Here is an 11,752-nt window from a genome sequence, read left to right as displayed (position 1 = left end):
CTTTCTCTCCTGCACTCAGCTGGCTGTTTTTCTCTTTTGTCCCCTCTTCTCTCCCCCACCTCCTTTCTGCCCTCTTTGTCTCTGCCTCTCTCCTGTGTATCTGCCAGAGTCCCTTCTCTCTGCCTCAGTCTCCCTGCTGGCCTGGATCCCCTTCCCCAGTCACCTCCCTCTCTCTCCTCCCTGCCAGGCAGCTGCAGAGCCTGGAGTCGAAGCTGACCTCTGTGAGATTCACGGGGGACACGGTGTCCTTTGAGGAGGACCGGGTCAACGCCACGGTGTGGAAACTCCAGCCCACAGCCAGCCTCCAGGACCTGCACATCCACTCCCAGCAGGAGGTCAGGCTTGGGCTCAGGCCTGGGCCAGGGCCGGTGGGAGGCAGAGGCTGTGAACACTTCCCGCAGTGCAGCACCCCCACCTTGGCCTCTCCCTGGGGCCTCCCTGGAAGGTTCCAGGCCCAAGGATAACCCTCCTCAGTCAGTGGTTACGACATGGTCCTGAGAACCCTTCCTGGCACAGGGTGGGGGCAGAGGTGTCAGTGGGGGGCACCTGCTACTTGCGCCAGGGGCACCTGGGGCACACCTGTGTGGACAGAAGACCAACCTCAAATGTCTGTCCATGCCCCCCTGTCTTGAGACTGCCCCTTGAGTGGGTCTGGCTCCTTGAGAGCCACACACACTGCCCATATGGCCACCATACCAGGCCACTATAGGCAGAGTTGTCATCTGAAGCCCCAAACAGCAGAACACCACGTGGTTCTCGCAGACCTGTTTGCTCCTGGGTTATAACCTCAAGGCTTCCAAGCCAGAGCTGGTGCCAAGGAAGGGAGGGATGAGAAGGGCCATCGTGAGTCAGGCATGACTTCCTGGGAGATGGGCTTAGAGATGGCAGTGTCCAGGAAGGAATGTGTGTGCTGTGGAGGTGGATCTGGGGGTCCTGAAGGTGTGTGTATGTTGGGGAGGTAGACCTGGGGTCCTAAAGGGACTCTGGTCTGCAGAAAGAGCAGAGCGAGGTCCGGGAGTACTCGGTGCTGCTGCCCCGTGCACTCTTCCAGAGGACCAAAGGCCGGAGAGGGGAGGCGGAGAAGAGACTCCTCCTGGTGGACTTCAGCAGCCAAGCCCTGTTTCAGGTATGGGACCCTCAGCCATGTACCCTCCCCTGGGGAAAGAAGTTTTTGTCTGCCAGAGAGGCAAGAAGGCGTGCAGCCAAGCTCCATCCTCCAGGGGTCAAAGCCTTCCTTGTAAAGTCAGAACTTGGACTGCAATGTGCAGATCTCCCCGTGAGAGGTCTAAGTGGCGTTGTTCTCACTACGGCATAAATGACTCCATTGCAAGAATTGGTTCCAGAGGGAGACTCAGCATCTCAGAGCGATATGCTAAGAGAGACCAGGGTCTAGAGAGGCGAGGGGACTAACTTCTGGGACTTTCTTCTCAGCCCTGAACCCCCTTCCTACTCTTTTCCCTTTACCCCATCCGTCTAGGACAAGAATTCCAGCCAAGTCTTGGGTGAGAAGGTCCTGGGTATCGTCGTGCAGAACACCAAAGTAGCCAACCTCCCGGAGCCCGTGGTGATCACCTTCCAGCACCAGCCACAGCCGGTGAGTGTGAGCAAACCAACCGAGGGGACAACGGTTTCTGCTTAGCCATATCCTCCTCCCCTCCCTTGTCCCTCCTGACTCATTTGTCTTTAATAAAAAGATTGCCTGGTTGAGGGCACTGACTAGTTGGATCCAAATGGGGTGGGCAATGGCTTGACACTGTTCTATACTTCCTCTGCCTGGTCCATAAAGGGTGGACTGTCATGGGATCCACTCTCCTTCTTTCTTGTCCCCGTAGAAGAACGTGACTCTACAATGTGTATTCTGGGTTGAAGACCCAACATGTGAGTGTGGAGGGATCTCTGGGCTGAACAAGTATCTGGAGGAGAAATGGGGTCCTGGAGGGTGGGGGAGGTGTGGTTAATCAGGGAGAGCTTCCTGGAGATGGCAGACTAAGGATCTGCCAGGGGGAGCAAAGGTTTGGAAGAATGACACAATCTTGCATTGGGCGGGGGGGGGGGGGGGGTAGGTATAATGGGGTGCTAGGGGACTGAGCTTGATCAGAGCCCTGTACTGTTCCCTTCTCAGTGAGTGGCCCAGGGAGTTGGAGCAATGCTGGGTGTGAGACCATCAGGAGAGAAACTGAGACGTCCTGCTTCTGCAACCACCTGACCTACTTTGCAGTGCTGATGGTGAGTGGGCCCTTCTGGCCTCAAAGCCACACCACAGGCCCAGCTCTTGTTCTGTGCTAGCACTCTTCACGTATTAAGTATTCCTCATTACAACCCTCCAAGGTATCTCCTGGTGGTATCCCATTTTATAGATAAGGAAATTAAGGCTCAGAGAGGTTAAGCAATTTATCCAAGGTCACACAGCTAGTAAGTGAAAGAACTGGTCTGTAAAGCCCTTGCTCTTTATTCTCACATTTTAAGGTGTGATAAAAATGCAGATTCCTGGTCCTGACCTAGGATCCTGATTCCACAGGGCTGGAGCCTGGAGTGTGTTTCTAATGAGACCTTGAGTGGATGCTGAGGCCCAGCATGGAGGCCCCTGAGGTGGGCTCCAGTGCCCAACAAATCTCAGAAGCTTTGTGTCCCAGGCTCATGCTCAGAATCTTAGGGTTCTCTCTGTGGCTTGAACACCCCTGGGGGTGGGGAGCTCACACCCTCACAGGAAACCTTTTCCCATATTGACTGTTATAGAAAAATAGTTACTGCCAGGACAGGAAGCGGCTTCTCTGGTGAAGGGGTCTTAGTCTTTGTGAGTCAGGGACTCATCTGAGAGGGCGGTGAAAGCTATAGACTCCCTTCCAGAAAAATGCGCTCACAGGACCACATTCTGCTCAGTTAGGAGAGGGGGTTTATAGGTTCCCAAGACCCATCAGAGACCACAGGTTAGCCCCTCATCTAGGGCAAACCCTTAATGTTGAGTTGGGGACCCTGAGGCCAGCCCTGGCCTGTCTCCTGGGTGCAGGTCTCCTCTGTGGAGGTGGACGCAGTACACAGGCACTACCTGACCCTCCTCTCCTACGTGGGCTGTGTCGTCTCTGCCCTGGCCTGCGTCCTCACCATCGCTGCCTACCTTTGCTCCAGGTAGGGCCTGGGAAGGGGTGGGGTGAGGGGAAGAGGACCTCCATTCCACACCCCAGGGCAGGACCCCACAGTTGTGGAGACTCGCCCTGGAGATTGGCCCATCCTACCGACCACAAAATGTGTGTATATTTGGGGGAGCTGTGGGGGTGCAGTCTGAGTTCTGGGGGGTCACATTTTATCTTCGGATCTGTGGTAGTTGGATAGCATTTACAAATTTTAATTAATTGCCAACATTTAAAATTGGGAGAGTTCATATAAGAATCTTTATTTCTGCCTTTGAATAATCAGATGTGAGACCAGTGGGTACACTTAATAGTGTAATGGTAATGATAGTGATAATAGTTAACACTTGCATTGAGCTTCCCACCTGCCATTCATTGTTCTGAGTGCTTTACAAGTATAAACCAGATTCATCCTCACAATGGCCCTATGAAGGAGTGCTCAGAGGGGGTGAGTCGTTTGCCTGAGGTCACACGACAAGGAAGTGGCAGAAGTTGTCAGATGGTCAGTGCTTGACTTGGCCTAAATTGGGATTCACTTGCAATCAGGCCCTGGGCCCTTTGGGGTAGAGAAGAGACACCTTTAGTTTTGGGGACACTCAGGGTGTCCTCACTGTCCTTGACCAGGAGGAGGGGGGGCGCATGTGTGTGCATATATGACTGTGTCGTGTGTGTCCACAGCTGTGCGCATGGGGGCTAAGTGACGGTGATGAGGAGGGACAGGTGATGGCTCAGTGGAAGGCTGGAGGCAGGGGCAGGAGCCCCCTAACACCTTATTGACCACAAATGCCCCCAAGGACACAGGGACAGTTAGGAATTTAGCTTCTTATCTATGCCATCCTTCTACTTCACAGATGAGGAGACTAAGAGTCTCAGGGGAAGGGACCAGCCCAAGGTGGTACCACGAGTTAGGAACAGGGTGGGGGTGGGAATTCAGGACAGTGACACTGGGGCTTGCATGTTCTGCTGCACCTGCTAGGACCCCTTAGAATCCCGGAGTGGGAACGGGTGGGATGTGCACACACGGACTTGCGAGCATGCAGATGGACAGATGCGCACATCCTACACTCACAGATGCAGACACACAGTCGTGCAGACAGGCAGATGCAGACCAAGAATGGCATGGATTCTCCAAAACAGTAAAAACAATGAAGTCTTTCCTCTCTGACTTTGGGATCATCTGTCTGGTTTATTGTAGTGGCTGATTTGTGTTCCACACTCTGCCTGGCTAAGACTAGTGTTAATTGTGCACATGGTGCCCAAGCCTATGTGTAGGCCGGGAAGGCTGCCTGGAGGAGGAGGAGGAGAAGTGGGCACACCCTTCCTCCCTGCCTTTCCACACTGGCCCACCAAGGTGCCCCTGCCCCTGCACAGGAGGAAGTCTCGGGATTACACCATCAAGGTGCACATGAACCTGCTGCTGGCCGTCTTCCTGTTGGACGTGAGCTTCCTGCTCAGTGAGCCAGTGGCCCTGACCGGCTCTGAAGGTGGCTGCTGTGCCAGCGCTATCTTCCTGCACTTCTCCCTGCTCGCCTGCCTCTCCTGGATGGGCCTTGAGGGCTATAACCTCTACCGACTCGTGGTCGAGGTCTTTGACACCTACGTCCCTGGCTACCTGTTCAAGCTGAGCATTGTGGGCTGGGGTAAGTGGGTGGGAGTGAGGGTCTCTTCCTGGCTCAGGAGGGGGCTGTTAGTGGGCCCTGCACATCCGCCTCTCCCACTCAGCTCCTAGCAAAACATAGGTGCCTGGTTCTGCTTCCTTACTTATCTCTCTGACTTCCCTCAGTACTTCCTTCACCCACCCATCCTCAGGGGTCCTTCACCTTGACTGGGTCAAGGTCCTCTTTAGGAAGATGAAATGGTGAGCCCTGTCCCCAAGAAACACTTCCAAATCCTCCACGTTGCTCATTCGATTAAAAGAGGGATTTGCAGGCAAGGCCACCACATATGGATGTGCAGGTTGGGCACTGCTCAAAGACCCCCAGCTGGGAGATGAATGCAGCTGAAATCCAGTCCTCTTTCACTCACCTAATTCACTCAGGTTGTCAGTGGCCCTGCCTGTAGATCCCCCTGAGACTCAGCTAACAGATTCCCTATGGCTTTGACATTTTGTTCTTGGCCAACAGTCCAATCCGCCTATGGCCCAGACCTCTCATGTCAGACCCAGAGCCCAGGGGCTCACACAACAAATCTTTCTGGACATTGTGCAGACCCCCAACCTCCACATGTCCCTAACCCCACTCCTCCTGTATTTCTTGTTGGGCCCCTCCTTGTTTCCTCCTCCATTTGCGTGAAATCCCTTGAGTGGGCTCTGTGTCAGGACCCAGGTATTTGGAGGTGGGTTACCTCCTCCAGGGAAATTTCAATCGCCACCTAATGGATGAGGTGAAGGTCGAGTGTAGACATCCCTGGGGACAAAACTCTTGCTGTCACCTCGAACCCCACCCAATCAATGTCCTGTCTGCTCCTCCCCTCTTGTGACATCCAGCCCCTCAGCAGGGAACTGCAGGCCCGTTCTCCTATGGGCACCCAGGGTGGTGAGGGGGCAGGGGTAAGGTCAGGAGAAATGCCCTCCTCTCATGAGAAACCCAAACTGGAATGGAGAAAGGGAGGGTCCATGCTTGTTGGACCTTACCCAGATGGGGTCTGGTGGGGGAGGCTCTGGGAGCACAGGCCTGGGAGGGGGTCTCACCCCCTAGACCCACCTGAAGGCTGGGGAGGCGTGGGCTTCAGAGTATGAGATGTGAAACTCCACACTTTGCTGTCCTCAGGCTTGCCCATCTTCCTGGTGACCTTGGTGGCACTGGTGGATGTAAATAACTATGGCCTCATCATCTTGGCTGTGCACAGGACTCCAGAGAGTGTCATCTACCCTTCCATGTGAGTGGCTATGTGAGGTGGGGGGCAGGAATGCAGACTTCTGGGTGCAAAGGCCAGAGAGCAGCCTGGGTCTGGGCTATGTTGGCCAGGAGACTCCTGGTTCCAGTATACTGGAGGTATTGGTCTGGCAGTGGCTGGAACACTGGGCTAAGGGTCATGGGGGTTGAATTAGGCCTGGGTCCTCCACTCACTTGCCAGTGACCTTGAACAGGTCCTGGCCATTCTCTGAGCCTCAGTTTCTTCATTTGTGAAGGGGCTATGGGTGGGAGCAGATGAGCACCACCATGTTTCTTTGCTTCACTCCTGTTTCCCCAGGCAGATGGAAAGACTGAGGCCTAGAGAGGGTAGGGATTCTCTCTTGGCCACAATGAGGGCCAGTGCACTGCTCAAGGGTACCGAGCTGGGTGACAAGTAGGGCTAATAGCTAGTCACCCTCCACTCACCTAATTTACCCAGGCTGGTTGTGGCCTTGCCTGTGGATCCCTCTGAACCTAGACTGGAAGCCAGCATTCCTGAGCTCCAGATTGGGAAAGATTTTTTTCCATTGGTTCAGTGTTTTTGAAATTTTAATCCCTTCACATCACTACACAGTGATTTTTGTCTTACCTTTGTACTATCTGTATCATTACTTACTTAATATTTTTCTTTAAATCATCTGATTTGTTAAGTGCATTTTTTAAAAATTGTATCACTATAAATAGAAAGCAAGCATCACTTGCCATAAGCCATGAGTAATCATGAAGACAAACATGATGACAACCATGGAAATGCTTCCCCAGCCCAGCTGTGTGCTCAGCCCTCACACCCTTGTCCACAGGTGCTGGATTCGGGACTCCCTGGTCAGCTATGTCACCAACCTGGGCCTCTTCAGCCTGGTATTTCTGTTCAACATGGCCATGCTGGGCACCATGGTGGTGCAGATCCTACGGTTACGCTCACACACCCAAAAGTGGCCCCATGTGGTGACACTGCTGGGCCTCAGCCTGGTCCTTGGCCTGCCCTGGGCCTTGGTCTTCTTCTCCTTTGCTTCTGGCACCTTCCAGCTTGTCATTCTCTATCTCTTCAGCATCATCACCTCCTTCCAAGGTAGGTATGAAGATGACTCAGCCCCAGAGCTAGGCAGGGAGCCTAAACAAGGAGCACAGGGCAAGGAAGGAGGTGACCCAGGGAATCTGAAGGCTTCCCTTCTCTGGGCCTCAGTCTTTCCATTCATGAAATAGGGGCATCCAGGCCACGGTCGACAAGTCTTTATTGCGCACCTACTATGTGTAGGCCTTATGCTAAGGCTTGGGGCTACAGTGGTGAGCTGGTTTGGTGAGGGCCTTGCTTATGAAGCTCCACTCTAGTGGGGAAGACTGAGCATGAGCAAGCAAGCACACAGCCATCAAAGGCCATCTCAGGGAGGGGGCTAGTGATAGCGGGGAATGTGACATACAGGGCCTGAGGTAGGGTGGGAGACACTTAGGGAAGGTGGCTGGGGAGGCTTCTCTGTATTGGAGACACTTGAGGATAACAGAAAGATCCATCTACGGAGAGATCTAGGGCCTCGTTACTCCAAGTGTGGTCCACAGACCAGCAACATCATTGGGAGTTTGTTAGAAACACAGAATCTGGCCCACCCCAGACCTGCTGAATCAGAATTTGCATTTTAACAAGATGCCCCGGGGGGATTCATGTGCACATTACAGGTTGAGGAGCCCTGGTCTAGGGAAGAGAGCTCCAGGCAGATGGAGAAGCAAGAGCAAAAGTCCTGAGGCTGGAACAAGGTTGTGTGCGGAGTGAGGAAGAGTGTGGCTGAAGGGTAGCAAGTGTGGTGCAGGACTGTAAGGGCTCTGGCTTGATGCCAACAAAGTCCCTTCCTGCCCTACCTGCACCCCTCTGTACCCTGCCTTCCCACGTCATTCAGACACACTCGCACACCTCCCCCTACCCCCCACCACTGTTCTTGGCCTTGCTGAATGTGGAGGGGTTGCATGGCCAGGTGCAGGGGCTCATGTGGGGTTTCAAGGCCAGCCTCCCACTCAGTCACCACAGAACTAGAGTAGGGGTTGAGGGAGAGGGGAAGATGTTACCAAACTCCAGTTTTTTAACTTTGGAGTCTTCATTTTCTCACCTGTGAAATAAAGAGGACTCTGTGAGGATTGTAAGTAAAGCCCATGCATTCACATAAACATTTATTGAGCTGTTAATAAATTACAGTAGCATTATTTGTAGGGAGAGCGATATTGCACAGTGCTTAAATGAGGGGGCTCTGGAGCCTGATCACCACAGTCTCACTGCTGACTCTGCTGAGCCCCTTAGTGGGGCCTTCCTGGGCCTGTTTCCTCATTTGTGAAACAGAATAGTAACGAATAGGACTCACTCATAGGAATCTTGAGAGAATACCATGAGGTGATGCCCAGGGAGTTGGCACAGTGCCTGGCCATCAGGCACATAGTAGGCACCCCCTGGATCACGTGGTGCCCATGGCATGTGTTGGGAGAAGTCTGGGGGAGGAGGTGGGGTAGGTCTGAGTCAAGGCGGCTCTGGGAGAGAAGAGGAAGGCTGGGGGTGGGGGACTGGCTTGCACCCGCCTGCTGAACCCTGTGCCCCTTGCTGCCCACAGGCTTCCTCATCTTCCTCTGGTACTGGTCCATGCAGCTGCAGGCCCGCGGCCGCCCTTCCCCTCTGAAGAGCAACTCGGACAGCGCCAGGCTCCCCATTAGCTCGGGCAGCACCTCGTCCAGCCGCATCTAGGCCTCCAGCCCACCTGCCCGGTGTGAGGAAGCAGAGACACGGCCTCCCCTCACACTGCCTGTGGCCCCCGCAGCCGGGCCCAGCCCTTGGCCAGTCAGTCGGACACTTGAGAAAGCCTATGGACCTTGGAGGGATGGGGCAGTTGCCATGGCTGCCAGACTCTAGGCTGGCCTTCTGAATTGGCCTCAGGGACTATTCGGTTCTTGGGTCCAGCTCCCAAGGGCTCAGGAGTGCACCGCCATGCTGGTTATGGGGCTGTCCTAACCTGGGGCTTTTCTTACCACCCCAGGCCCAGCCCTTGTTGCTGGGGGTTGAGGCCCACAGGCCCTAGTGTCAGGCCTTGGATTTTGGAGGCCTGGTACATCCTCAGCCCTGTGCCCTTGCCCAGGAGAGAAAAGCGGCTGTGGCTGCTCTGTCTCTGGTGGTCACCATGTGGGCACTTTGCAGCCCCTGACATTTTAACCTAAGTGTGGTATCTAGGGTAGAGCTTTGGAGTCAGACCCCTGGAGGAGGAGGTGTCCCCTCCCCAGAGCACAGCAACTGCTCGCCTACCTCTGACTGACCCCAGGGCCCTCTCCCTCTGTCAGCTGCCCCAGTCCTCCCTCTTTCTTCCCAGGTCCTCCCCTCCTCTCCTGTGGTCTCCCTAGTGCTCCACTCACAGCTTGGGGTCCCCAATTCCAATGCTGTATTTTGGGTAGTGGTTGCCAAGAGCCACCTGGTGCCTGCTGTAAACATTTATCTACTGCATAGGCCTTGGCCTGCCCTTACTCAGGCTTAATATCGATGCCTGGATGGGGTTAGGTCCATCTGTCCATCTGGGCCTCTCTCTGAGCTGTATCACCCTTGTACACACCTCAAAGGGGCCCTCAGCCTCTCCAGAAGCCTTCTTGTGGCTAGATCTAAGGAACGTAACAGTCTTGTCTCGTTTCCATCTCAGCGCTCCAAAGACTGGGACATAACTCCTCCAGTGACAATGGCCTAGGGCCTGGTGCTCTCCTAATGGGTCATCTCCAAATCTCTGCAAATGGCCCTGGCATACCCAGCAGCCCATCATGGCTAATTCCGTCTAACAAGCACACACTAGTCAATCACCAGCCTCTGCTAGCTGGTAGGGACACAAATGACCAGACCTGGTTGCTTCCCCTATGAACCTTCAGTCTGATGTGTGGGGCATGAGCTTTTGGAGCTACAGGAACCGAGTCCAGGAGCCATCATTTCTGGCTGGGAATCTAGGAAGACTTCCTGCAGGAGGTAGCATTTGCCCTTGATCTCAGCCTTTAAGATAGGGAGAATGTTCTTTTTAAGTACCAATTCATTTGTCTTTTGATATTAAAGAGAAGTACATGTTCATTGTAGAGAACTTGGAAACTGTAGAAGAGTAACAAGGAGAAAAATAAAAATTAGCTGTCTTATTGCCTAACAAACCAGTAGAAATATTTTGGAGCATTTCCTTCTGAGCTTTTTCCTGTGCCTCTATTAAAACAGCCACTCATACAAACACCTTAGGGCCAATCAGAAAACATGAACAAGAGAAAGGGCTGTGTGTGGGTGGGGAAAAGAAAAAACAAACTGCTGGAACCCTTATCAAACCTGGCAAAGGGGAGGATAAATGGCAACTTTGTGTCAGTGCTGGGGAGGCAATGTGGAGTGGTGGGGTCTGTGGTCATCTGGAGATTATAAACCCCATGCTGAGGGGGCAGCCGCTAGTCACTGTCTTGCAGGAATGAGGACCTACCTACCTTTTATGAAAAATGAGAAATCCAGATTGTGGTGTGAAATCTCATTTAAAAATCTGTACAAATCCAAAAAATATTCTGGCCAAAGAGATCACATTGAGAGGCTGAATTCAGCCTTGCCTGGGCATGTGATGTATAAACCAGTTTATTGACTAGTCTAAAGCAGGTGGGCTGCAAGAATGAAATGATTGGGCTTTTCTCCCACCCCACCCTTGACCTTGTTCTGCCAAATCCCTCCTCCCCATCTTGTGACATGGGTTAGGCAGATCTCGTAGGTTTCTTCCCCCCTCAATTAGGAGAACACTCATGTTTGACGTTGCTCTTTGCTTTCAGGTATAAGATTCCAGTGCAGTGTAAATCAAAGCTCGGCGTCCACACCCGCGCCTCCCCTCCGCAGTTTCCTCCTTCCTCTCCTGGCCGCTCCAGGGGGAGCTTGGGCAGGGGAAGGAGGCATGGGTCTCTGGCACTGGGCAGGATGGGGGTGAGGCCACCTTGGTAGCAGGCATGGACTGGCAGTGCCCTCTTCCTGAGGGGTGAATGCTGGCGGGTCTGGCCAGAGGGCTTGAGGCCTTGCTCACCTGGAGCTGTTGAGATAAGCTGGGGGTAAGAGGCGGCCAAAGGGGACACTATGGTTCTGTTTGCCCTGGGATTTGAGGGTCCAGGGCTCTGTAATTGACTCTAGGCCAGTCCCTGACCTCCTGGGTCCTAGGAGGGGTGTCTTTTAGAGAAGGGCTGTAGGGGGAGGTGGCCTGCCACTCTCCCAGCTGCTCTGGTCCTGGCTTCCTGGGTAGGCTGGACGCTTTGTCCCTGTCTGCAGATCTCCAGGCCTTTCTTCACAAATTGGCATCCATGAGCTCCTCTGAGGTGGGCCCAGCATGCCACAGTCCACATCTCAGCTGGGAGGGAAGGAGGTCTTCCAGGGGAAGGCCGGCTGGGTGGGGAGGAGAAGCATGCCTGGCAGTTCTAATGCACCTCCCGGCCTTCCCTGCTGAGGAAGTTTCTGGGGCTCAGGAACCCCTGGGTTCTGACCTGCTGCTCCATGCCAGAGTCCCACCTGCCTCCCCAACCCCCATGAATGACCCCGCCATTTCCTTCCTACCTCTCCCCAGGCCCAGAGTGCTCAGCAGGGGAGGAAGGGGAAACACAGGCCAGCTGGGGCCGGGCAGCTCTCCAATCAGACCCTAGGCAAGCAGGGCAAGCTCTGGCCCTGCAGGCCTGAGGGGTACCTTTCACTTTCTGATTTCCAAGTGGCCACAGGATCACGTCAAACACCTT

The 11,752-nt window shown here is 54.0% G+C and overlaps 1 protein-coding gene across 3 annotated transcripts in view; it reads left to right on the top strand.

Annotated features, from left to right (window-relative positions):
- The window catches only part of ADGRG1 (adhesion G protein-coupled receptor G1), a 41,317-nt gene extending 31,131 nt beyond the window's left edge, over positions 1-10,186 (top strand). For all 3 annotated transcript variants that reach the window (XM_063110486.1, XM_063110485.1, XM_063110484.1), the window contains exons 5-14: positions 188-335; positions 995-1,126; positions 1,478-1,594; positions 1,833-1,878; positions 2,123-2,226; positions 3,008-3,126; positions 4,500-4,768; positions 5,897-6,005; positions 6,823-7,091; positions 8,611-10,186. In XM_063110486.1, the coding sequence (XP_062966556.1) occupies positions 188-335; positions 995-1,126; positions 1,478-1,594; positions 1,833-1,878; positions 2,123-2,226; positions 3,008-3,126; positions 4,500-4,768; positions 5,897-6,005; positions 6,823-7,091; positions 8,611-8,741 (1,444 nt within the window). In that variant the 3' untranslated portion in view covers positions 8,742-10,186. The remainder of the gene's footprint in view (positions 1-187; positions 336-994; positions 1,127-1,477; positions 1,595-1,832; positions 1,879-2,122; positions 2,227-3,007; positions 3,127-4,499; positions 4,769-5,896; positions 6,006-6,822; positions 7,092-8,610) is intronic.
- Positions 10,187-11,752: the final 1,566 nt, after the last annotated feature.

Source organism: Cynocephalus volans, chromosome 10, assembly GCF_027409185.1.
Source record: "Cynocephalus volans isolate mCynVol1 chromosome 10, mCynVol1.pri, whole genome shotgun sequence".
NCBI lineage: Eukaryota > Metazoa > Chordata > Mammalia > Dermoptera > Cynocephalidae > Cynocephalus > Cynocephalus volans.
This window is presented reverse-complemented; position numbering and strand designations above follow the sequence as displayed.